We start from the raw sequence: 26618 nt of genomic DNA, 5'->3' as shown, positions 1-26618 counted from the left end.
GGACCCTTTTTAGTTGGAGATGCCGTGGATTGAACCTGGGACCTTCTGCTTCCCAAGCAGTTACTCTACCATTGAGCCACCGTCCCTCCTGATGGAGGAGGGAATCAAACCCGGTTCTCCTAGATAAGAGTCTGCCCACTTAACCACTACACAAAACTGGCTGGCTCTCTTTGAAGTGAAGATTCCAGTAAAAAGCAGATCTTAAAGGTTTAGAAATTGGCTGCAAAGTCTGGCTCAGTCAGCCTCTGAACAGCCAGGCACGTTCCAGAAAAAGGAAGTGAAATCAGCACCCTGCACAAGTGAACAATTCCTTTTGTCGATCTTTATTTCCATCGCACCCTGCATACAAAACTACACCTGGAAATACGGTTTTTTTTAAAATCTCTTTTAAACAGAGCTGGACTGTATCGTCATGAGCTTTAAAAGAATGTTAAAAATAAAATCGCTGCGGCGTGGGAGAAAGGCAGGGGCAAAGAAGAATAAATATATTCGCAAGAAGTGGGCAACGGCGAGGCGAGAGGCGGAAAAAGAGCAGAAGGTGCGTGCAGTCAAAAGTGTTCGGAGGGCTGGAATGGAGGCAGGCACGGCAGAAAGAGGCCACAGGCCAACCCGGAGAGGAGCCCCCTGGAGTGTGAGATCAGCTTCTCCACCCAGGGCAGGCAGGAAATGGTCTTTTGTGGGCTCGAGTGGGCAGAAGCCAAAAGAGCGGCCATTTTGAACCATTCCACCCCAACGTCATCACGGTACATCCTTGTAAAATCGTGATGGATCCTTTGGAAGCTGTCAGGAAACAAGATTGGACTGCAAACATGGGGGTGAGCCGGTCTGGGATTCGGTCTCTGAGGCTTGGAGGGCGTGCGCCAACTGCCACGTTTTCGGCCCTTCCGTGAGGGCTAGAAACTCCCTGGAGTCAAACAGCGAGATTCTCGAAAGTTTGTTCCCGAGCCAGGCAATGTCAGCTTACGGCGGTGAGAACGGCCATCTGCTCCAGTCCAGTGGGTTCATTTGCCTAGGGGGGCTGTGGCGGAGGGGGCCATCTGCTTTCGAACACGCCCCCCCCCCCCCCCACGGCAGTACGTATTTGGTACAGCGAGGCGGGCCTCCCTGCCCTTGCAGCTCCTGCCTTGGCTTTTCCACACCAGTCCCAGCCTCAGTGAAACATCCCCCCTTCCCCCGTCTGCCTCCAGCAGTCTTCACAGTGGTCCTCCCCCCAAAACATCGGGCAGGTTCGGCGCACCGGACGCAGCCCGGGAAGGAGAGCGAGAGAGAGAACGGAGACAGGAAACTTTTGGGCAAAGCTTAGAACGGTTCCTTTCCCTCCGTCCCACAGCATTTACGGGAGGGGATCCCCAGCCATGGGGGGCAGGAGCCGCTGGGCGGGATGCCCAGCCTCCGTGCTGTGAGTCCTGAGGTGGTCCTTAAGGGACTCCTTATAGCGGAAGCTGCGCCCGCACTCGGCGCACTGGTACGGCCGCTCCCCCGTGTGGATCCTCTGGTGCTTGAGGAGGTTCTGTTTGCGGATGAAGCGCTTGCCGCAGACGGGGCACTGGAAGGGCCTCTCCCCCGTGTGGAGGCGCTGGTGGTTCTGCAGGTGCTCCTTGCGGCTGTAGCACTTGCCGCACTCCTCGCACTTGTAGGGGCGCTCGCCTCGGTGGGTCATTTGGTGGCGCACCAGCCCCGAGTGGCAATTGAAGCTCTTCCGGCATTCCGTGCACTCGTACGGGCGCTCCTGGCTGTGGTGGCTTCTCTGATGGACCTTCAGGCTCTTCTTCACCCCGAACATCTTGCCGCACTCGCTGCAGCCGTGGGGCCTCTCGGCGGGGCCTTGGGGCGCAAAGATGCTCTGCAGCTCGCTGTCTAATTCAAGGGATTTCCCCGCTCGGCTCCGGGCCGGGCTGAGGGGCGGTGGGACTTGGCCACAAGGCCCCCCGTAAGGTTCCACCGGGGCGGCAGCTGCCGGCGGCTCCCCCTGGAACAAAGGCTCCCTGGGCCTGGCCGGTTCTTCCGGGCCCTGGCGCCGCTCCTCCGCTTTGACTGCCATCCCATCGCCAGCTGGAGGACAGAAAAGAAACAAGGCGGAGTTAAGAGAGCAGTTCTTCCACAGGCTTTCTCCTCGGAAGGGGGTGGGCTCTCCTTCCTTGGAGGTTTTGAAGCAGAGGCTAGAGGGCCATCTGACAGCAAGGCTGATTCTGGGAACTTAGGTAGATTGCGGGAAGGAGGGCAGGAAGAAGAAGACTGCAGATTTATACCACACCCTTCTCTCTGAATGAGAGGCTCAGAGCGGCTTACAATCTCCTATCTCTTCTCCCCCCACAACAGACACCCTGTGAGGTGGGTGGAGCTGAGGGCTCTCCCAGAAGCGGCCCTTTCAAGGACAACTCCTGCGAGAGCTATGGCTGACCCAAGGCCATTCCAGCAAGTGAAGGAGTGGGGAATCAAACCCGGTTCTCCCAGGTAAGAGTCCGCTCACTTAACCACTATGGCTGACCCAAGGCCATTCCAGCAGCTGCAAATGGAGTAGTGGGGAATCAAACCCGGTTCTCCCAGATAAGAGTCCGCTCACTTAACCACTATGGCTGACCCAAGACCATTCCAGCAGCTGTAAGTGGAGGAGTGGGGAATCAAACCCCATTCTCCCAGATAAGAGTCCGCTCACTTAACCACTATGGCTGACCCAAGACCATTCCAGCAGCTGTAAGTGGAGGAGTGGAGAATCAAACCCCATTCTCCCAGATAAGAGTCCGCTCACTTAACCACTATGGCTGACCCAAGACCATTCCAGCAGCTGTAAGTGGAGGAGTGGGGAATCAAACCCCATTCTTCCAGATAAGAGTCCGCTCACTTAACCACTATGGCTGACCCAAGGCCATTCCAGCAGGTGCAAGTGGAGGAGTGGGGAATCAAACCCGGTTCTCCCAGATAAGAGTCCACACACTTAACCACTATGGCTGACCCAAGGCCATTCCAGCAGGTGCAAGTGGAGGAGTGGGGAATCAAACCCGGTTCTCCCAGATAAGAGTCCGCACACTTAACCACTACCCCCAAACTGGCTCTCTTCTGGTATTATGGGAGAGTTGGCTCCTTCCGACTCTGTGATTCTGTGCTACTACAGACTAATGGGCAACCTGCCTAGGGCTTTATTCCTGTCAGCGTGTGAGGCTTCTGGAACTGCACGCAAGACTCCAGGTGAGGCCTGACCAATGTAGAACAACATTCAAGTCCGGTAGCACCTGAGAGACCAACCAAATCTCCCAGGGTTTATCTTTTGTGCGTTAAAGCTCACTTCTTCTGCACAAGCAAGGATGATAAGCAAATTGCTTTCTCCATAGTGGAGAAATAATGGCTCTGCTCCGCTCTACACAATGGGATTCTGTGTGTATTTCTTAAGGACACAAAGAAGCGGAGGAGAAACTGCCTCTGCGGAAGCCAAACAAGCAGACTTCAGACTGAGATTTCCAGAAGGCAGGCACCAGAACCAATGAGTTGAAATTAAATCAGAAGAGTTTCCAGCTCAACATTAGGAAGGACTTCCAGACCGTCAGAGCAGTTCCTCAGTGGAACAGGCTTCCTCCTTGGGAGGTGGTGGGCTCTCCTTCCTTGGAGGTTTTAAAACAGAGGCTAGATGGTCATCTGACAGCGATGAGGATCCTGTGAATTTAGGGGAAGGTTTTTGTGAGTTTCCTGCATTGTGCAGGGGGTTGGACTGGATGACCCTGGAGGTCCCTTCCAGCTCTATGATTCTATGTTTAGCCTGGAGAGGAGGCGGCTGAGAGGTGATATGATCACCATCTTCAAGTCCTTGAAGGGCTGTCATAGAGAGGATGGTGTACAATTGTTTTCTTTGGCCCCGGAAGGTAGGACCAGAACCAACGGGTTGAAATTAAACCAAAAGAGTTTCCAGTTCAACATTAGGAAGAACTTCCTGACCGTTAGAGCGGTTCCTCAGGGGAACAGGCTTCCTCCTCAGGAGGTGGTGGGCTCTCCTTCCTTGGAGGTTTTTCAGCAGAGGCTAGAGGGCCCTTTGACAGCAGTGTGGATCCTGTGAACTGAGGCGGGGGGGGTGTTTGTGAGTTTCCTGCATTGTGCAGGGGGTTGGACTAGATGACCCTGGAGGTCCCTTCCAACTCTATGATTCTATGAGCAGAAATCTGAGTGGAGATCTAGGAGGAAGGTAAAGGAGATTGTGAGCCGCTCTGAGACTCTTCGGAGTGGAGGGCAGGGTATAAATCCAATATCTTCATCTACCTCACAGGGCGTCTGTTGTGGGGGAGGATGGGAAAGGAGATTGTGAGCCACTCTGAGACTCTTTGGAGTGGAGGGCAGGGTATAAATCCAATATCTTCATCTACCTCACAGGGTGTCTGTTGTGGGGGAGTAAGGTAAAGGAGATTGTGAGCGGCTCTGAGACTCTTCGGAGTGGAGGGCGGGATATAAATCCAATATCTTCATCTACCTCACAGGGTGTCTGTTGTGGGGGGGGGGAGGTAAAGGAGATTGTGAGCCGCTCTGAGACTCTTCGGAGTGGAGGGCGGGATATAAATCCAATATCTTCATCTACCTCACAGGGTGTCTGTTGTGGGGGAGGAAGGGATAGGAGATTGTGAGCCGCTCTGAGACTCTTCGGAGTGGAGGGCGGGATATAAATCCAATATCTTCATCTACCTCACAGGGTGTCTGTTGTGGGGGAGGAAGGTAAAGGAGATTGTGAGCCCCTCTGAGACTCTTCAAAGTGGAGGGCGGGATATAAATCCAATATCTTCATCTACCTCACAGGGTGTCTGTTGTAGGGGAGGAAAGGAAAGGAGATTGTGAGCCGCCCTGAGACTCTTCGGAGTGGAGGGAGGGATATAAATCCAATATCTTCATCTACCTCACAGGGTGTCTGTTGTGGGGGAGTAAGGTAAAGGAGATTGTGAGCGGCTCTGAGACTCTTCGGAGTGGAGGGCGGGATATAAATCCAATATCTTCATCTACCTCACAGGGTGGGTGGGAGGGAGGTAAAGGAGATTGTGAGCCCCTCTGAGACTCTAATTCGGAGTGCAGGGCGGGATATAAATCCAACATCTTCTTCTTCTTCTCCCATTAGGGTCTTTTTTGACCCTCGATTGGGGGGGCTTCAGCTGCACTCACCTGGGCCAGGGACGGTCATCATGTCCCTCTCGGCTGGCTCCCAGCGAGCCCGGACACACGGCTCTTCCTCTTGCTTAATCCAGGACAAGAAGTCGTGGGCAGACATGAGGGCCTCGGCACCTGGCAGGTGAGAACAAGGCGGCCGTGTCAACCAAGGGAAGTGCACCCCCCTCCCCCAGTCCATCAACAGGCAGAAACCCGCCCCCTCACCCAAGGATCATCACTGTGTGAAGGAAAACTGTGGCGGCCATTTTGTGACTGCCTGCCTCCAGCACCTGCCATGCTGTTTCAGGACTCCAGAGGTGCCCGCAGGCTCAAAAAGGTTGGGGATCCCTGCCCTAAAACGTCTCCAGGGGGCGGGGTCTCACCGAGGCCTCTTTGAAATGGGATGCGAAAGCATCTTTTGCCCCCTCCTCTCCAGGGGAAGCTGTCTGAGTCACCCTGAAACCAGGCTGCCGCCTCCCCTCCCCACGCCAAGTGGTGATGCGACATGCCCCCCCAGTTTCACACCCCAGGAATTTCATCACGTTGACCTGGCCAAGGATCTACAAAAAAAACCCACAACCTGGAACAGCAGACTTATCCTGCGGCCAAACTCTGCAAGGTTTTCCACTCCAAGGCTGCGATCACACATGCTATATAATGCTGTTTCAATCCACTTCCAATGCACATTCCAACTGGATTTTACTGTGTGAACTGGCAAAATCCATTTGGGAAGTGCACTGAAAGTGGATTAAAACGGCATTTAAATCACAACCTACGTGTTCCCACCCGCAGGGCCTGGGCTTTCTGAGTGCAAAAAGGAGTATTCAGGGGTGGTGCTCCAGAGCGCACTTTCTTCCCACAAGAGAGAAGGATCCCGTGGTTAGACCGGTCACCTGCGCAAGGATCCGTCGGGATGCCTCTCTCCTCCGGGAACTGTCCTCCCCCAGCAAAAGGCTCTTCTTGCTTTATCCGGGACAAGATGTCCGGCGTTGACATCAAGGGTTCTGCAGAGAAAAGAGATCAGAGGAACATCTAAGCACACGAGGTACATGCTTGAAGCATTCAGCCTTCAACTCACAAGCTCATGCCAAACTTCAGATTGCTCTCTGATGTCTTGAGACGGTCATTAGAGTCTACATCACAGAAGTGTTGGAAGAAATGCTGACATGCTTCAAAGCACTATGTGTACAATGCTGCATGAAAAGAGCACTCTGTACAACTTGATTGTCTATCCGTTCGTTTCCTCCTTGTGGGAGAGGGACTGGGGCTTTTTCAACTGACCTGTAGGCCTTCTGTGGGCATCTGTCCAGAAGAAGAAGAGGAGGAGGAGGAGAAGAAGAGGAAGAGGAGGAGTAGAAGAAGAAGAGGAATAGGAGAAGAGGAGGAGTAGAAGAAGAAGAGGAGGAAGAGGAAAAGAGGAGGAGGAGAAGAAGAAGAGGAGGTTTTCTTTATCCATTCTAACCCGACTTCTCAGGAATTTCATTGAATGTCCACGAATTCTTGTATTGTGAGAAAGGGAGAAAAGGACTTCTTTCTCTACCTTCTCCATCCCATGCATAATCTTGTCAACCTCTATCATGTCACCCCGCAGTCGACGTTTCTCCAAACTAAAGAGTCCCAAGCGTTTTAACCTTTCTTCATAGGGAAAGTGTTCCAACCCTTTAATCATTCTAGTTGCCCTTTTCTGTACTTTTTCCAATGCTATAATATCTTTTTGGAGGTGTGGTGACCAGGTCCGGCTGAGAATAACATGACTGGCCCAAAGTCACCCAGCTGAGCTTGCGTTTCGATCTGGGTTCAAGTCTGATACCCCAAACACTACACCCCATTCTGTCTCCAGCGGGCCACTATGTGAAACCAGGTGTTTTATTGCAAGTACTGTTAACCTGATACAGATCTGATGTTCTTCTGGAAAGAAGATTGTTGAGCACAGTTACAATATGAGTTTTTAAACCACTTGGAAACTGATTTCAATCTCATTTCCTCTCACAGAAACCTGAGCACCACAAAACTGGTAACTTGCTAAGAATATCTAAGGAAGGCAGCTTGGATTCCTGGAAGTGAACGCTCTAAAAGTCTTGTGGGTCTCTAAGGGACTCGAATCTCTCTATGAATGTATTGACTGAAAATATGTAATACCCTGCCATTCCTAGTGGCCCCTTGCCCACCCTGGCACATGCCCACGCACAGCGCAATGGTGCAAGAGCCAGGGTGTGGCTGGGCACAGTAACTCCACATAAACCCAGGCTGGGAAGGGGGGGGCACAGTGTGCCAAAACTCCATTGGTTTTGGCCACTGTGTGACACAGAGCGTGGACTGGGTGGGCCACTGGCCTGATCCAACATGGCTTCTCTTATGTTATGTCTGGGGCAGTGATACTTTGTCTTCTTGGTGCTTGCGGGGGGGGCACAGTGGGAGGGCTTCTAGTGTCCTGGCCCCACTGTTGGACCTCCTGATGGCACCTGGTTGTTTTTGGCCACTGTATGACAGAGTGTTGGACTGGATGGGCCACTGACCTGATCCAACAGGGCTTCTCTTATGTTCTTATGTCTGGGGCAGTGATGCTCTGTATTCTTGGTGCGTGGGAGGGAGCAACAGTGGGAGGGCTTGTAGTGTCCTGGCCCCACTGATGGACCTCCTGATGGCACCTGGGGTTTTTGGCCACTGTGTGACACAGTGTTGGAGTGGATGGGCCACTGGCCTGATCCAACATGGCTGTTCTTATGTTCCCTTGGCTGACTAGAGCACCGCCCAGCAGTCTTCCCACCCAACAATTCTCTCTGAACATATGAACATATGAAGCTGCCTTATACTGAATTAGACCCTTGGTCCATCAAAGTCAGTATTGCCTTCTCAGACTGGCAGCGGCTCTCCAGGGTCTCAAGCTGAGGATTTTCACACCTATTTGCCTGGACCCTTTTTTGGAGATGACAGGGATTGAACCTGGGACCTTCTGCTTCCCAAGCAGATGCTCTACCACTGAGCCACCGTCCCTCCCCTCCTCTGCAACAGCTCTGCTCACCTGTGCAAGGCTCCGCGGCTACTTCCCGCTCCTTGGAGTTCGGCTGCTCAGGGACACAAGGCTCCGCGCTCCGCTCGGTCCTTGGCTGTGTCTCAGGCTTTGAAATGTTGATGTCTGCTCCTGAGGAAGCCACAGAAGGAAACAACTTGAAAGACGAAGCCAAGAAGAATCCTTTATGTGCCGGCTTTCCTGAGGGCCGTTTGTGCTGCTGCGTTTCCTCCCAGCTGCACTGCTGCTCTCAGCACTTCCACGTACACTAGGGATGGAACGCTAGCAGGAGCTCCTTGGGTCAGCCATAGCTCTGGCAGAGGTTGTCCTTGAAAGGGCAGCTGCTGGGAGAGCCCTCTCCAGCCCCACCCACCTCACAGGGTGTTTGTTGTGGGGGAGGAAGATAAAGGAGATTGTGAGCCGCTCTGAGACTCTTCGGAGTGGAGGGCGGGATATAAATCCAATATCTTCTTCTTTGCATATTAGGCCTAATATGCAAAGGAGCGCCTACTAGAATTCCACCCCTGACGTACACTAAATAACACACTTTCAATCCACTTGCAACTAGATTATACTGTGTGAAATGGCAGCATTCATTTGCGAACAGTCACTGAAGCAAAACCCATATGATAAGCAAAACCCATAATGGCTTCAATAGTTTCAATTAATGTGAATGGACTTAACTCTCCTGCCCAAAGGAGGAAGACTTTTAGATATTTGACAAACATGGAAATGGACATAATTTGCTTACAAGAAACTCATATTTTAACTAAAGAGCAACATTTTTTGAAAAATAAAAAAACTTGGTAATTTATTTACAGCAACAGACATGAATAAGAAGAAAAGGGGAGTGCAATGTATATTAAAGATACATTTAACCCACAACTGCAGTATGCAGATGGAATACTAAGGACGGAAGAAGCCTATGAGACAGGAGACTTTTCCTGCTACACCTACTAGTGGAAATTACAGTGGATAATAAAAAAAAAACTTTACTATGCCCCAAATGATCATCAAGAGAAATTTTTTCAAGATTTGCGTCTCAAATTATCAAATTTGGAATATGTAGAATATTGCCTAATAGGAGATTTCAAAGCAGTTTCTGACAGACAACTGGACAAATAAAGAACACACTTTCAATCCACTTGCAAACTAGATTGTACTGTGTGAAATGGCAAAATTCATATGCAAATGGTCACTCAAGTGGATTGAAACGGCATGACTCACCATTGCCCCATTGAGTGATTTTATTGCTATTTCCTTTGGTCATCCTGTTGTTTTGAACACACCACCTCTGGAATCATTACCTGAGATACTGTAATGGCTTTTTTAGAGGTAGATTTTTTTAAAAAAATGGGTTGCTGTTTCATTGTTTTAAAAACAGCAGCTTTCAAGACCGGGTTTCTTCTGCCTCTGATTTGGTAAATTTAATTTCCCCCCCCTTTTTGTCAACCACTTTGAGATGGGTTTTTTGCCAAGTCATTGCACCGATTACATTAACAGAGACGTAAGGACCTTAAAGAGTTGTTACAAGGTTTACAGAAATATTGTAAGAACATAAGAGAAGCCGTGTTGGATCAGGCCAATGGCCCATCCAGTCCAACACTCTGTATCACACAGTGGCCAAAAATTTAATAGCCACTGTGGCTAATAGCCACTGATGGACCTCTGCTCCATATTTCTATCTAACCCCCTCTTGAAGCTGGCTATGCTTGTAGCCGCCATCACCTCCTGTGGCAGTGAATTTCACATGTTAATCACCCTTTGGGTGAAGAAGTACCTCCTTTTATCCATTCTAACCCGACTGCTCAGCAATTTCATCGAATGCCCACGAGTTCTTGTATTGTGAGAAAGGGAGAAAAGGACTTCTTTCTCTACCTTCTCCATCCCATGCATAATCTTGTAAACCTCTATCATGTCACCCCGCAGTCGACATTTCTCCAAGCTAAAGAGCCCCAAGCGTTTTAACCTTTCTTCATAGGGAAAGTGTTCCAAACCTGTAATCATTCTAGTTGCCCTTTTCTGCACTTTTTCCAATGCTATAATATCCCTTTTGAGGTGAATTGCACACAGTACTCCAAATGAGACCGCACCATCGATTTATACAGGGGCATTATGATACTGGATGATTTGTTTTCAATTCCCTTCCTAATAATACCCAGCATTGTGAAATGCTTTGAACGTTCTCGAGGAGGGGAGGAGAGGTTCCCAACCTTTTTGATTCTGTGGGCACTTTTAGAATGTTGACACAGCTTGGTGGGGGCTGTCCCAAAATGACTGCTGCAGGAAGCTCAGCCAGCCACAAAATGGTTGTCACAGTTTGCCTTCAAACAGTGAAGATCCTTGTGTTGTGGTGGCAACTGGTCCCAAAGCAACATTTAAAAAAAAATCAAATCTCCAATAGCCAATTAGAGTAAAAGCCCCACCCATTTTCTAAAAACATTCGGCAGACACAAGGAAAAATGATGGAGGCCGCCATGTTAGGGATCCTTGTTCTAGAACATTCTGTAAAGACGCTGCTACTGTACCTTGGCTGAGCAAAGATTCGTAGTTCTCCTTCACGAGGTTACTGTAGAGGTCTTTCTGCCACTCCGCCAAGTTCTTCCACTCTTCAGCAGAGAAATACACAGCGATGTCCACAAAAGTCACCGGCATCTGAGATGGGGAAAAGAACCAGACGTATCGGCCACTGACCTCCAATGTCAGGTTGGGGTCCTTCATTTTGGAGAAATGCTGACCCCATGTTCAGGGGTCTTATGATGCAATAAAACAGGGATGCTCTAGACGTTCAGGAAGTATTTTCTCCTGCCACCCAAAATGCACACAAATTATGGCCCCTCCTGGAGAATAAGATCCCAGAGAGAGGCCCTCCTCACTGTCCCATCAAACAAAGCAACTCATTCGGAGGATACACAAGAGAGGGCCTTTTTGGTGTCAGTCTAGAGTTGCCAATCCTCAGGAGGAGGTAGTAGGTCCCCCGGTTTGGAGGCCCTCCCCCTGCTTCAGGGTTATCAGAAAGTGAGGGGGAGGAGAGGGAAATGTCTGCTGGGCACTCCATTATACCCCATGGAGACTGATTCCCATAGGGTATAATGGAGAATTGGTCTGTGGGGATCTGAGGTCCCCCCTGTTTTTTGAGGAAGAGATGCCAGATTTTCAGCATAGCATACGATGCCTCTCCTCAAAACAACCCTCAAGTTTCAAAAAGACTGGACCAGGGGTTCAAATTCTATGAGCCCCAAAAGGTGGCCCCTTCCTTATTTCCAATGGAGGGAAGGCATTTAAAAGGCATACAGTCTCTTTAAATGAGGTGGCCCGAACTCCCTTCTGAGTTGAGTCGTGCTTGTCACAACCTTGCTCCTGACTCCACCCCCAAAGTCCACAGATATCTCGAGTCAGACCTGGCAACTCTATAAGACTAGATGGACCCTCTTTGGTCTAATCCAACAGGGCTCTTCTGGTGTTCTTCTCAGGGGAAGGCCTCGGCCTCTCTGCCCTGTTGTTGGCCCTCCAGAGGAACTGGTTGGCCCCTGTGTGAGACAGGAGGCTGGACTAAATGGACTCCCACTGGTCTGACCCAGCAGGGCTCTTCTGATGTTCTTCTCAGGGGAAGGCCTCGGCCTCTCTGCCCTGTTGTTGACCCTCCAGAGGAACTGGTTGGCCCCTGTGTGAGACAGTTGGCTGCACTAGATGGACCCTCACTGGTCTGACCCAGCAAGGCTCTTCCGATGTTCTCAGGGGAAGGCCTCAGGCTCTCTGCGCCATTGTTGGCCCTCCAGAGGAACTGGTTGGCCACCGTGTGAGACAGGAGGCTGGACTAGATGGACTGGTTTGATCCAGCAGGGCTCTTCTGGTGTTCTTACAAAGACAACTTGCAGAGAGCGACTGGACCTTCTACTGCAGCTGCTGCTCCTGCCCTTGGGCCTGAAGTGATCTCAAAGGGTCCCTCCCTGTCTCCACTTCCCACTTGGATCTCCCTTGCCCATTTGGTGGGCACGGCCATCTCTGTTACACTCCAGTCCCCCTCCACCCAAACAGCTTTCCTTCCTCTCGGACGGTAACACGCAGAGACCTCCGACCGTTTTCACTGCCCCAGTGCCACCCACCCTCCCTCCACCGAAGCCCCGTCAAGCATTGTTGCTCTGGATGGCCCAGACTCAACGCTTCCTACCACTCCTTAGATGCCACATCTCTCTTCTCCTTAAGGTTACCTTGGGGATTTCTCCCTTGGAGCCCGGGGGGAGTCTTAGGACCCAGAAGTTCCGGTTCTTGAGCAGGTTCTCCATGTTCTCCAGCCTCCTCTGGAGCATCCCGTACTCCTGAATGAGGGTCCCCAGCACGGCCCACTTGCTCTCCAGCTGGTTCCCAAACTCCATGGCCGTCTTCTCACAGTCCAGCAGCTTCTTCTCGGCCGTCCCGGACCGGCCCTCCAGGCTTAGCAGGCGGGTGGCCAGCAGGTCGATCTTCCTCTCCATGGCCTGGACAGTGGCCACCACGCTCCAGAGGGACGCCTCGGCCGTGTGAAGCTGGGCCTCCCGCATGTGGCTGAGCTCGGGGACAAGAGGGGGCTGGAGGGGCATCAAATGTTGCGCCTCAACATTCCACTCCTGGATCTGGCAGCGGAGAGGAGGCAAAGAAATAGCTTACGTTGTTCTCCATTTTATCCTCACAACAACCCTGTGAAGTAGGCTAAGAGAAAGTGACGGGCCCAAGTTCAACCACTGAGCTTCCAAGGCACGAGTGGGATTCGAACCTGGATCTCCCTGATACTAGTCCCACTCTTAAGAAGACTGTAGATTTATACCCTGCCTTTCTCTCTGAAGCAGAGTCTCAGAGCAGCTCACAATCTCCTTTCCCTTCCTCCCCCCAAACAGTCAACCTGTGAAGCGGGTGGGACTGAGAGAGCTCCGACAGAAGCAGCCCTTTCAAGGACAGCTCTGCCAGAGCTATGGCTGACCCAAGGCCAATTCAATAGCTGCATGTGGAGGAGTGGGGAATCAAAACTGGGTCTCCCAGATACTAGTCTGACACTGCTTGCTGTAGATTTATATCCTGCCTTTCTCTCTGAATCAGTCTTAGAGCAGCTCACAATCTCTTTTCCCTTCCTCCCCCACAACAGACACCCTGTGAGGCAGGTGGGGCTGAGAGAGCTCTCCCAGAAGCTGCCCTTTCAAGGACAGAGCCTCAGAGCGGCCTACAATCTCCTTTCCCTTCCTCTCCCACAACAAACACCCTGTGAGGTGGGTGGGGCTGAGAGGGCTCTCCCAGAAGCTGCCCTTCAAGGACAGAGTCTCAGAGTGGCCTACAATCTCCTTTCCCTTCTTCCCCCACAACAGACACCCTGTGAGGTGGGAGGGGCTGAGAGAGCTCTCGCAGAAGCTGCCCTTTCAAGGACAGAGGCTCAGAGCGGCCTACAATCTCTTTTCCCTTCTTCCCCCACAGCAGACACCCTGTGAGGTGGGTGGGGCTGAGAGAGCTCTCCCAGAAGCTTCCCTTTCAAGGACAGAGTCTCAGAGTGGCCTACAATCTCCTTTCCCTTCCTCTCCCACAGCAGACACCTGCGAGGTGGGTGGGGCTGAGAGGAATCTCTCAGAAGCTGCCCTTTCAAGGACAGAGGCTCAGAGCAGCCTACAATCTCCTTTCCCTTCCTCCCCCACAACAGTCACCCTGTGAGGCGGGTGGGGCTGAGAGACCTCTGACAGAAGCAGCCCTTTCAAGGACAGCTCTGCCAGCTCACAGCCACCGTTGGTGGAGTAGACTCTTAGGGAGGAATCCAGTGTCCTTTGGCCCCTTCTTGAGCTAACAAGGAGGCAAACAACATGAAAGACGATTTCCCACCTCATCCTGAGAGCCATCAGAGAGGAACGACTACATTTGCCTTTGGTGGATCAGTTTCACCCAAGGGCTGCGGCTCGGTGACAGAACACCCGTTTTGCGTGGAAGAAGTCCCAGTATGCATCACGACCATCTTACACATGAAGGTGCCCACTGGTGAATCAGACCCTCAGTCCATCAAGTTCAGTTTTGTCTGCTCAGACTGGCAGCTGCTCTCCAGGGTCTCCTGCAGAGAGAGGTCTTTCCCATCCCCTCCTGACTGGCCCTTTTAACTGGAGATGCTGCTGGGGATTGAACTGGGGACCTTCTGTTTGGGAAGCAGATGCTCTACTACTGCGCCTCTTGAAGAAGAAGACCGTAGATTTATACCCCGCCCTTCTCTCTGAATCAGAGTCTCAGAGCAGCTTACAATCTCCTTTATCGTCTCCCCTCACAACAGACACCCTGTGAGGTGGGTGGGGCTGAGAGAGCTCTGACAGAAGTGGCCCTTTCAAGGACAACTCCTGCCAGAGCTCTGGCTGACCCAAGGCCATTCCAGCAGCTGCAAGTTGAGGACTGGGGAATCAAACCCGGTTCTCCCAGATAAAGAGTCTGTGCACTTCACCACTACACCAAAGTATGAGGTAGCAGGTTGTGTGAAACACCTTGACCAAAACCCTGGAGAGCTGTTGCCAGTCAGAGCAGACAGCATTGAGCTAGATGGAACAAGGTTTTGACTGAGTACAAGGCAGCTTCATGTGCTCAAATGGAAGAGCCATGTGATAAATACCAGGGCTTTTTTTGTAGCAGGAACTCCTTTGCTTATTAGGCCACCCCCCACCCCCGCCCGATGTAGCCAATCCTCCTGGAGCTTCCAGGAGGCCTTGTAAGAAGAGCTCCGTAAGCTCTTGGACGATTGACTACATGGCGCGGGGGGGTGGCCTAATGTGCAAAGGAGTTCCTCCTCCAAAAAAGCCCTGAAAAATACCATAATCCACTCTCTTTGTTCCACTAGGCCCAGACGCCCTGTTGAATGGAGACTGCAGCTGGACAGACATTGTGTTGCACAGACTAGCTAACCACAACTGGAGAGCCAGTTTGGTGTAGTGGTTAAGTGAGCGGACTCTTATCTGGGAGAACCGGGTTTGATTCCCCACTCCTCGACTTGCGGCTGCTGGAATGGCCTTGGGTCAGCCATAGCTCTCTTATCTGGGAGAACCGGGTTTGATTCCCCACTCCTCCACTTGCACCTGCTGGAATGGCCTTGGGTCAGGCATAGCTCTGGCAGAGGTTGTCCTTGAAAGGGCAGCTGCTGTGAGAGCCCTCTCAGCCCCACCCACCTCACAGGGTGTCTGTTGTGGAGGAGGAAGGTAAAGGAGATTGTGAGCTGTTCTGAGACTCTTCGGAGTGGAAGGCGGGATATAAATCCAGTATCTTCATCTACCTCACAGGGTGTCTGTTGTGGGGTGGGGGGGAAGGTAAAGGAGATTGTGAGCCGCTCTGAGACTCTTCGGAGCGGAGGGCGGGATATAAATCCAATATCTTCATCTACCTCACAGGGTGTCTGCTGTGGGGGAGGAATGGAAAGGAGATTGTGAGCTGCTCTGAGACTCTTTGGAGTGGAGGGCGGGATATAAATCCAATATCTTCATCTACCTCACAGGGTGTCTGCTGTGGGGGAGGAATGGAAAGGAGATTGTGAGCTGCTCTGAGACTCTTTGGAGTGGAGGGCGGGATATAAATCCAATATCTTCATCTACCTCACAGGGTGTCTGTTGTGGGGGAGGAAGGTCAAGGAGATTGTGAGCCGCTCTGAGACTCTTCGGAGTGGAGGGCGGGATATAAATCCAATATCTTCATCTACCTCACAGCGTGTCTGTTGTGGGGGAAGAAGGGAAAGGAGATTGTGAGCCGCTCTGAGACTCTTCGGAGTGGAAGGCGGGATATAAATCCAGTATCTTCATCTACCTCACAGGGTGTCTGTTGTGGGGTGGGGGGGAAGGTAAAGGAGATTGTGAGCCGCTCTGGGACTCTTCGGAGTGGAGGGCGGGGTATAAATCCAATATCTTCTTCACAATGTCAGCTGGCCACCATCTTTCTTGATTCCCCTGCCCCACCTGGAGAGCTTTAGTGGTTTTGGTTGGGCACAGGCAACCTACACCCACCTACAAAGCATGCTGGAGGTCTCAGGCTGGCACCCTGGCAAAAGTCAGACATGGATTTGGCCTATGCGCCCCCACCGGGCTCTGGCCAATGGAGAGCATTGTAGCGGGATGAGCCAGACCAATAAGGAAGCCTGTTATCTGCCATAGGCCACAGCAGATCAGGTGACTTCTATCAACACTTTCAGGTCAGGCCTGCTTGCTTGTCTGAGCCCACAGGAGATTTTGCTCTGAATCTTCTCGTTCCTGGTGCTGGAGACAGAATTTGTCTGCCCTCAACTTGGCAGGAGAAGGGCATGCCATCTACGGAGGGTCACACCTCCGCATCAAACCCGGTTCTCTCAGATAAGAGAGCTATGGTTGACCCAAGGCCTTTCCAGCAGCTGCAAGTGGAGGAGAGAGCAGAACACGGCAAGTCCAAGGCAATGCACACTGAATTCATGGAAGTCAGGAAAGTCACCGATCGTGTTTGACAAAATAGAAATAACTTAAGAGATCAGCCGAATTCAAGTCCAGTAGCACTTAGAGAAGAGGCACTTAGCGATGTGGATTTGGCTCTGGAAAGACCGAAGTTCAAAACCCAAGCCTGCCAAAGACATGTGTTTGTAACTTTTGGGTGAAGTGCCCCTACTCGCTACAGATACAAGCGGCCAATATTTTGTGCGCGGAGAGGGCAAGGCAAGGATTTTCTGTGCACCTACAACTTTGGCACACGCTACCCAAAACTGTGGCGTATACTGACACTATATGCACATGGAAACTCCATGTCGCCCTCGTCTCATGAAAGGGGGACCGCGCACATCAACTGAACAGCAGGTAGCGATGGCTCCCATTAAAGGGCACCCAGTATGGACGGGTGTATTGTCCAAAAATGGCTATTGTCACATATATATACATTATGGCCGAACAAGCACAACAATTTAGTACTGGCTACAGAATTCAAAGGAGCCCCGTGGCGCAGAGTGGTAAAGCTGCGGTATTGCGGTCCGAGCTCTCTGCTCATGACCTGAGTTCGATCCCGGCGGAAGCTGAGTTCAGGTAGCCGGCCTGAGGTTGACTCAGCCTTCCATCCTTCCGAGGTCGGTCAAAGGAGTCCCCAGCTTGCTGGGGGGGAAAAGCGTAGATGACTGGGGAAGGCAATGGCAAACCACCCCGTAAAAAGTCTGCCGGGAAAACATTGTGAAAGCAACGTCACCCCAGAGTCGGAAACGACTGGTTCTTGCACAGGGGACCTTTCCTTTTAAGAGCCCTGTGGCGCAGTGTTAAAGCTGCAGTACTGCAGTCCTAAGCTCTGCTCACGACCTGAGTTCGATCCTGGTGGAAGCTGGGTTCAGGTAGCCGGCCCAAGGTTGACTCAGCCTTCCATCCTTCCGAGGTGGGTAAAATGAGTCCCCAGCTTGCTGGGGGGAAAGCGCAGATGACTGGGGGAGGCAATGGCAAACCTCCCCGTAAAAAGTCTGCCGTGAAAACGCTGTGAAAGCAACGTCACCCCAGAGTTGGAAACGAGTGGTGCTTGCACGGGGGGCTACTTTTACCTTTACAGAATTCAGCATCTTAGGAACGTCAGCTTTTAGGGGGGAGGGATCCAGCTGTCTTGCTACAAAACAGAATAGTTTTTCCTTTCCGAGACCCAGGTGCAGAATTTGGAGGCCAGAGTAGGCCGCGGTGACTGGGGCGAGCCTGATCTCATCAGATCTCTGAAGCTAAGGCGGTCAGCCCTGGTCGGTACTTGTTTGGGAAATCACCAAGGAAGTCCAGGGTCGCTACGCAGAGGCGGGCAACGGCAAACCACCTTTGCCTGTCTCTGGTCTTGGAAACAGCCGTAAGGCAAACACAGAGGCCAGAGTATACAAAGGCTGACGACTGGCTGAAATCCTTCCAAAAGATTTTCATAGATCACAACCGGACAGTGCTGCAAACTTCAATTAAGTTTACGGTGCACTCCTAAATAGATGCAGGTGGGCCGCCGTATTGGTCTGAAGCAGCAGAACATATCTTCAGGACAGCCCCTCCCCATATGAGTCCCCCCCCGGGCACTGCGGTCGGCTACACAACATTTTGTGATCCATGGGCCTAAGGGCGCCCATCTGGCTTCGACAAGGGCCAGGGCCTTTTTGGTCTGGGCCCCTACCTGGTGGAACGAGCTCCCGCTGGAGATCTGGGCCCTGCGGGACCCATCCAAGTTCCGCAGGGCCTGTAAGACGGGGCTCTTCCGCCAGAGTTTTACTTGATCCAGTGGGCGTCCGACGAAGCCATCGCTCTTCCCAGCATCCAGCACCCAACCATCAAGGTGCGCGAGCTGTGCTGAAAGCGTCCAGCCTACACAATGCCGTGCGGTTTGTTGTACTGACTACCGCTCTCGGATCTGATCGACATTTTTGTGGTGACGATGGTTTGAAGCGATTCATTTTAATGTTGTTTTAATGTTGAAAGCCGCCCTGAGCCCGCTTGGGGAATAGGGCAGGGTATAAATTGAAAAATTAAATCGAATTAAATTAAACAACATTAGGGTTTGTAGAATGTTTCGGGCTCAAGTGCCGTGTTCTACTGGAGAAAGTTTTTCTTCCAGACTTTCTCCAGTAGAACACGGCACTTGAGCCCGAAAGATTCTACAAACCCTAATGATGTTTCCAGCCGTGAAAACCTGAAATCTTTGAAATTAAACAAGTTTGGGTCCAGTTGCGCCTTTAAGGCAATGCCGTTAATAAAATTCTGTGGGTCTGAAATGTGCCGCCGGACCCGAACTTTGTTCTACTCCTAAACAGAGTTGCGCTTCCCTAAATCTATTAGATTTAGAAGGGTGTCGTTCCGTTTGAGATGGCACTGTTTAAACTAAAACTCTGATTTGTGGGAGCCAGGATTAATCGACGGGGCTGGACGTTAAAGGCGCTTTTGTGGGTTGTCGGGGTTCTAAAGGGAACTTTGGATCTGGCACGTCATACGAAACAAAGAACAAAAGGATGAGGCTCCTTTCTTCTTCGAACAACAAACGGCAGCCATTAAGAAATTTGCTCGAACTGTCAAGTCGTCCCACGCACCTTATATCGCGGCCTTGGCAGTACAAAAGCTATTTAAATTTAATTCATCGCAGGCAGAAGATCAATCGTTTCAGCGTTCTTTGGCCGGTGGTTAGGAGGACGGGGAATGCCAATGGATCTCCTCCCCCAAATAACCTCACTTAGAAGAGATCAGCAGTTGGTTAAATCGGTGACACCCCCGCCCCCCATCAGTCTATAATTGTTTTTAATGTTTTAAAATTCCCTTCCCAGGGACCCTATTTGCGTGGAATGGGGGCACAGAAATATTTCAAACAAAATAAAGCAAGGGGAGGGGGAGTTAGTAGCTGTTCTCCTCGGATGACTCTGTCAAACCCACACTCCCTTCCTATCTCCTTGCTGCTGGACCCCCAAAAAGCTGGACACAGAACTACTCCAGAACTAGCTGCAATTCAGAACAGGCTGGGGGCAAACACCAGGAGAGAAACGAACGGGTCTTCAGTCACACTAAGTTAGGGGTGGCCAAACTGTGGCTCTTCCACACATATCGTGTGGCTCTTGAAGCCCCCAGCGCCCTGTTGTCCAACTTAGAGAACGCATTTGTCTCTTTAAATCACTTCTACAAGCCAAGCTAGCAGGTAGCTTGGAGAATGCATTGAAAGTTAAAGTTGCTTTCTTTCTACCTCTCCCTCCCTATTTGCTTTCCTCCCTCTCTGTCTTGCGGCTCTCCAACAGCGGATGAACTTGTCTTGTGGCTCTCGGACATCGAACGTTCATGTTTTGTGGCTCTCGGACATCTGGCGTTTATTCTGTGTGGCTCTTAAGCTAAGCAAGTTTGGCCACCCCTGGACTAAGGGATCTCTTACACACAGGTAAGCCCCCGTCTGCACCCGTTCACCCTGTTCTGTGCAAAAGCCAGGGCATTTTCCTTAGGAAGGAACTCCTTGGCATATTAGGCCACCCAGCCCTGATGTAGCCAATCCTCCAAGAGTTTACAGGGCTCTTCTTACAGGGTCTATTGTAAGCTCTTGGAGGATAGGTGACACCAGGGGGTGTGGCCTAATATGCAAAGGAGTTCCTGCTACAAAAAAAGCCTTGCTGAAGGCACCGGGGGGGGGGGGGGTTGGTTTCCCTTGTCACAGGCCAGCTCTCCAAGCCAATGGCATGACAGCCTTGAAGGGACCAGGTTTTCACATTCTGGAGGACCCGGGAGTCTGCGCGCCAGGGACACAGTAAACAGCTTCCGCAGGCAGCGTGGGGTAGTGACGAGGCTGCTGGGCTGCATTCACACTTGCTGGACAGTGCATTGCGGGGGGCAAGCGTTCACTCAGGCCTATTCAGTTGCAAACGGCCTAGGACCTGCCTACCTTAGGGACTGTCTCTTCCCATATATCCCCCAGAGAGTACTGCGATCTAGCTCTCGAAACCCGCTTGAAATCCCCGGGCCAAAGGAGGCCCGGTTGACGTCAACTAGGGACAGGGCCTTCTCGATCACAGCCCCGTGCTGGTGGAACCAGTTACCGGAAGAGGTCAGGGCCCTGCGGGATATTGGACAGTTCCGCAGGGCCTGTAAGACAGTCCTCTTCCGGCTGGCTTATAACTGAGCGGTACCGAAACACCGAAATACTGAAGGAAGTCTATAGGTAGCACATTGATATGGATCCTAATGTTTTAACTATGTAATTTATTATTGTATTTTAATTCTGAATTTTATTGTTAGAACTTTTATGCTGTGAGCCACCCTGAGCCTGCTTCGGTGGGGTAGGGCGGGATATAAATCAAATCAATAAAAAAACAAACGTGCAGGATCCAGTGATGTGTAAACTGAACATACAAACACAAAGCTGCATTACATTGAAACAGATCCTTGGTCCATCAAGGTCAGCATTGTCTACTCAGACTGGCAGCTCTCCAGGGTCTCAGGCAGAAGAGATTTTTCCCATCACCTCCTGCCTGGTCCTTTTAACTGGAGGTGCCGGGGATTGAACCTGGGACCTCCTGCATGCCAAGCAGAGGCTCTTCCACTGAGCCACGGTCCTTCTCCATTAGTCTCCAGGGTCTCAGACTGAGGTCTTTCCCATAACCTCCTGCCTGGTCCTTTTAACTGGAGGTGCCAGGGACTGAACCTGGGACCTTCCGCATGCCAAGCAGAGGCTCTTCCATTGAGCCACGGCCCTTCTCCATTAGTCTCCAGGGTCTCAGACTGAGGTCTTTCCCATCACCTCCTGCCTGGTCCTTTTAACTGGAGGTGCCGGGGATTGAACCAGGGACCTTCTGCATGCCAAGCAGATGCTCAGCTTCTGAGCCACGGCCACTCCAAACAGGAGAGGAGAGGGGTGGCCAATGGGAGCTCTCCAGTTGTTTTTTGCCTACAGCTCCCACTGGCTGGGGCTGATGGGAGTTGTAGGCAAATAACATCTGGAGAGCTGCCGTTGGCCACCCCTGGCACAGGACGTGAACACATACGAAGCTGCCGTATATTGAATCAGCATCAGTCCATCAAAGTTGCTATTGCCAGCTCAGACTGGTAGCGGCTCTCTCCGGAGTCTCAGGCAGAGAAAGAAGATGATGATATTGGATTTATATCCCGCACTGCACTCTGAATCTCAAGAGCGGCTCACAATCGCCTTTACCTTCCTCCCCCCCACAACAGATGCCCCCCCATGAGGTAGGTGGGGCTGAAAGAGCTCTCCCAGAAGCAGCCCTTTCAAGGACAGCTATGCCAGAGCTATGGCTGACCCAAGGCCATTCCAGCAGGTGCAAGTGGAGGAGTGGGGAATCAAACCCGGTTCTCCTAGATAAGAGTCCGCGCAGTTAACCACTACACCAAACTGAGTCTCTATTAGAGCTAAGGCTGACCCAAGACCATTCCAGCAGCTGCAAATGGAGGAGTGGGGAATTAAACCTGGTTCTCCCAGATAAGAGTCCGCACACTTCACCACTACATCAAACTGGCTCTCTATTAGAGCTATGGCTGACCCAAGGCCATTCCAGCAGCTGCAAGGAGAGGAGTGGGGAATCAAACCCGGTTCTCCCAGATAAGAGTCCGTGCACTTAACCACTACACCAAACTGGCTCTGTATTAGAGCTCTGGCTGATCCAAGGCCATTCTAGGAGGTGCAAGTGGAGGAGTGGGGAATCAAACCCGTTCTCCTAGATAAGTGTCCGCACACTTAACCACTACACCCAACTGGCTCTCTATTAGAGCTATGGCTGACCCAAGGCCATTCCAGCAGGTGCAAGTGGAGGAGTGGGAATCAAACCCGGTACTCCCAGATAAGAGTCCGCACACTTAACCACTACACCCAACTGGCTCTCTATTAGAGTTATGGCTGACCCAAGGCCATTTCAGCAGGTGCAAGTGGAGGAGTGGAGAATCAAGCCACATAACCGCTACACCCAACTGGCTCTCTATTAGAGCTATGGCTGACCCAAGGCCATTCCAGCAGGTGCAAGTGGAGGAGTGGGGAATCAAGCCCAGTTCTCCCAGATAAGAGTCCGCACACTTCACCACTATGGCTGACCCAAGGCCATTCCAGCAGCTGCAAGTGGAGGAGTGGGGAATCAAACCCGGTTCTCCCAGATAAGAGTCCGCACACTTAACCACTACACCCAACTGGCTCTCTATTAGAGCTATGGCTGACCCAAGGCCATTCCAGCAGGTGCAAGTGGAGGAGTGGGGAATCAAACCCGGTTCTCCCAGATAAGAGTCCGCGCAGTTAACCACTGCACCAAACTGGCCTTTCCCATCCCCTCCTGCCTGGTCCTGTGAACTGGAGGTGCTGCTGGGGATTGGACCTGGGACCTCCAGCAGGCCAGAGATGCAGTATCCCGGAGCCACAGGCCCTCCTCCAGCTGGCTTACACCAAGATAGTCCATCCAGGTCAGTGTTGCCTGCTCGGACTGGCAGCCGCTCTCCCCAGGGTCTCAGGCAGGGCTTTTCAGATGGTTTTAATTAGATGGTTTTAAGGGAATTTTAAGGAAACTGTACAATGTTGTCGATTGTTGTTTTATTATGTAATCTTTGTTATATTATATTATGTTGTAAGCCGCCCTGAGCCTGCTTTGGCGGGGAGGACGGGATATAAATTAAAAGTTATTATTATTATCATTTTTTTGGAGCAGGAAAGCAATTCCAGCTGGCATGGCACTAGGGGGTGTGGCCTAATATGCAAGTGAGTTCCTGCTGGGCCGGAAAAGCCCTGTGTGCCATCCGGGGGTATGGCCTCATATTTAGATGAGTTTCTGTTCAGCTGTTTCGACAAAAGAAGTTCTGGTCTCCGTGCAGAGGTCTTTCCCACCATCTACCATCTGCCCCGTGGAGCACGGTGGAAAAGCTGCAGTACTGCAGTCCAAGCTCTGCTCATGACCTGAGTTCGATCCCGGCGGAAGCTGGGTTTTCAGGTAGTTGGCTCGAGGTTGACTCCATCCTTCCGAGGTCGGTCAAATTAGTACCCAGCTTGCTCGGGGGAAAGTTGCACAGGGGACTACCTTTACTTTTACTATCTTTTAACAAAGAAGCCGGGGACTGAACCCGGGGACCCCTTCTGCGTCCTCTCTAATGGGAGAGAAGGCTGCTGAGCAATAGAAGAAGAAGATATTGGATTTATATCCCGCTCTCCACTCCGAAGAGTCTCAGAGCGGCTCACAACCTCCTTTACCTTCCTCGCCCACAACAGACACCCTGTGAGTTGGATATGGCTGAGAGGGCTCTCCCAGCAGCTGCCCTTTCAAGGACAAACTCTGCCAGAGCTATGGCTGACCCAAGGCCATGCTAGCAGGTGCAAATGGAAGAGTGGGGAATCAAACCCGGTTCTCCCAGATAAGAGTCCACACACTTAATCATTACACCAAGCTGGCTCTACACCAATACCACCAGAAGGCCCACCAACAGACAAACAGAAGATCTAATATAACCTGATCAGCCTACGCTTCAAGATTCTGTTTAGCGCCTAAGTAAGGAGCTGGGGATGTTTAGCCTGGAGAGGAGGCGGCTGAGAGGTGATAGGATCACCATCTTCAAATACTTGAAGGCTGTCCTATAGAGGATGGTGTGGAATTGTTTTCTGTTGCCCTAGAAGGTAGGACCAGAACCAGCGGGTTGAAATTAAATTAAGTTTCCGGCTCAACATTTTAGGAAGAACTTCCTGAGCGTTAGAGCAGTTCCTCATTGGAACAGGCTTCCTTGAGAGCTGGTGGGGAGGTGTTTGGGAGTTTCCTGCATTGTGCAGGGGGTTGGACTAGTTGACCCTAGAAGTCCCTTCCAACTCTGATTCCTGACCATTTGAGTAGTTCCTCAGTGGAACAGGCTTCCTCGGGAGGTGGTGGGCTCTCCTTTCTTGGAGGTTTTTAAACAGAGGCTAGAGGGCCCTCTGACAGCAATGAGGATCCTGTGAATTTAGGGGGAGGGGTTTGTGGGTTTCCTGCATTGTGCAGGGGGTTGGATTAGATGACCCAAGAGGTCCCTTCCAATTCTACGATTCTATGATTCCTGACCATTACAGCGGTTCCTCGGGAGGTGGTGGGCTCTCCTTCCTTGGAGGTTTTTAAACAGAGGCTAGAGGGACCTCTGACAGCAATGAGGATTCTGTGAATTTAGGGGGGAAGTGTTTGTGAGTTTCCTGCATTGTGCAGGGGGTTGGACTAGATGACCCTGGAGGTCCCTCCCCACTCTATGATTCTATGAATATCTTGATTTTAAATTGTTAATTGGTTATTTTTTTTATCGTTTTATATTTGTAACAGAGGTTGTTGGTTTCACTGTGACTGTTAGCTGCCCTGAGTCCGGTGGGATATAAATCGGAGGCAAAGAAATAAAGAAGAAATGCTCTACCCCTGAGCTACAGACCCCCCCCCCCCTCTGCTCACTTCAAGCCCCCCTCTGCCAGGAAAGGGGCTGGATGACCTGGGCTCCGGGTCTCCCCCTCCCTCCCAGCCTACCTGGCAGGAGCGTTGTGAGCACCCCCGGGCGAGCCACGTGGGCCGGTGGGCCTGAGAAAAAGGCTGCGAGGGAAGGGACGCGGAGTACCAGATCGTGCCCAGGAGGTGGAGGGGGGGGCTGAGAAGAAGAGGAGGAGAGGGGCTGAGAAGAAGGGGAGGAGAACTCCCCTTCCGCCGCCCCCCCCCCGGCCAGGGCCGCCTGTACTGCCCCCCCCCAGCAGCCACGCTGAGCGCCTCTTACCCCCCCCCCCCTCAAAGAGTTCAGGGTCCTCCCAGAGCAGGCCCATGTGGGGGCAAGGAGCCGAAGGGGGGGAGCCGGGCCGGAGAGTTGCCTTCCCCACCGCCGAGCTCCGTTGCAATTTTGGAATTGGCCATTGCAATGTTGGAATTGGCCATTGCAACGTTGCAAGGGCCCATTGCAATGTCGAAACGGCCCTTTACCATTTTGCAAGGGCCCCCGTTCCTTCCCCGCCCCCCCGCCCCGGGTTGCCAAAGCGCCGCTCCCCTCCGGCCGATGCAACCCGCGGAGCGGCAGCAGCAAAGCACGCCAGCGCCCCCCCCCCTTGCCCGGGGACGGCTTCCCCGGGAGCCCCCCTCGCCCCCCCCTCCGCCTGCAGCTGGGCCCGGGCTGCTCCCCTCACCCCCCCCCGGAGGGGGCTCCCACTTCTCCCACTTCTGCGATGCCCCCCCCCAGCAAAGCCAGGCCAGCCTCCGACCCCCCCGTCGGTGCTTACCTGGGCCGGGCCCCATTCGGCCATGGCGGCTGCAGGCGGGGGTCGGGCTCGATCCCGGGGCGGGGGGGGCTGCTCCGGGGCAGGGGGGGGCGCGCTCCGGCCGGTCTCCTCGGAAGCAGGGCGGGCGGGCGAGCGGAGGCGGCGGCGAGGGGCGCGCGTTGGCGGCGGCGGAAAAAGCCCTGGGAGACCCGCGGGGGCCTGGCGGGGAGGCGCGCCCCCTGCAGGGCCCGCGAGGCACCGCAGCCCCCCCCCCCCCCCGAGCTCCGAAAGCATGACGTCGCCGCCCGCCAACCCCGGCAGGGCTCCTGCTTTTGGAACGGGGGGGCTGGCCCGCCAGGACGCGCGCCGAGACCCGTGCGCCAAGACCCGTGCGCCCTGCGCGCTTGGAGAGGTCCTGCCCGGGCCAAGCAAACACGTGTCCGCCGGCCTCCGGGCGGGAACCGGGAACTGCAGCTCATCTCCAGGCTGCGGGGGTCAGGTCCCCCCCTCGGATAACGTGGCTGCTTGGGACGGGGGTGGGCTTAGCCCCCCCCCCCTGAGGTCCCCCTTTGCCCCAGGCTCCATCCAAGGTTCCCTCTAAGGTGCAGAGCCGTGGGAGCCAAAATGCTACTTGGTGAGCTCCGGGCGTGAAGGTTGTGAGTTGCTCTGGGGTCAGCTTTCCTGAGCCGAGACAAAAAGGTGTGATCTGGAGGCGAAAAGAACTGTGAGCTAGCTCAGCTTAGAGGGAACGTTGAATCATAGAGTTGGGAGAGACCTCTAGGGTCATCTCGTCCAGGGGTGGCCAAGGGTAGCTCTCCAGATGTTTTTTTTTTGCCTACAACTCCCATCAGCCCAGCCAGCATGGCCA

General features: G+C 52.6%; 1 protein-coding gene across 2 annotated transcripts; it reads right to left on the bottom strand.

Moving 5' to 3' along the window:
* Positions 1-307: 307 nt before the first annotated feature.
* LOC132578146 (zinc finger protein 282-like) lies at positions 308-25812 on the bottom strand. Of its 2 annotated transcripts, none has more exons than XM_060248001.1 (7): positions 25772-25812; positions 12337-12738; positions 10654-10780; positions 8138-8257; positions 6009-6119; positions 5131-5250; positions 308-2052 (listed from the first exon to the last, which is right to left on the bottom strand). In XM_060248001.1, the coding sequence occupies exons 1-7, from the start codon at positions 25793-25795 to the stop codon at positions 1334-1336; spliced, it is 1623 nt and encodes a 540-aa protein (XP_060103984.1). In that variant the 5' UTR covers positions 25796-25812; the 3' UTR covers positions 308-1333. The 2 variants fall into 2 exon arrangements, with proteins under 2 accessions (XP_060103984.1, XP_060103985.1); XM_060248002.1 differs by having other exon boundaries at positions 8138-8254.
* Positions 25813-26618: the final 806 nt, after the last annotated feature.

Source organism: Heteronotia binoei, chromosome 10 (assembly GCF_032191835.1).
Source record: "Heteronotia binoei isolate CCM8104 ecotype False Entrance Well chromosome 10, APGP_CSIRO_Hbin_v1, whole genome shotgun sequence".
NCBI classification, from domain to species: Eukaryota; Metazoa; Chordata; class Lepidosauria; order Squamata; family Gekkonidae; genus Heteronotia; species Heteronotia binoei.
The sequence above is the reverse complement of the archived record's forward strand: the minus strand, read 5'-3'. Positions and strand labels throughout refer to the sequence as shown.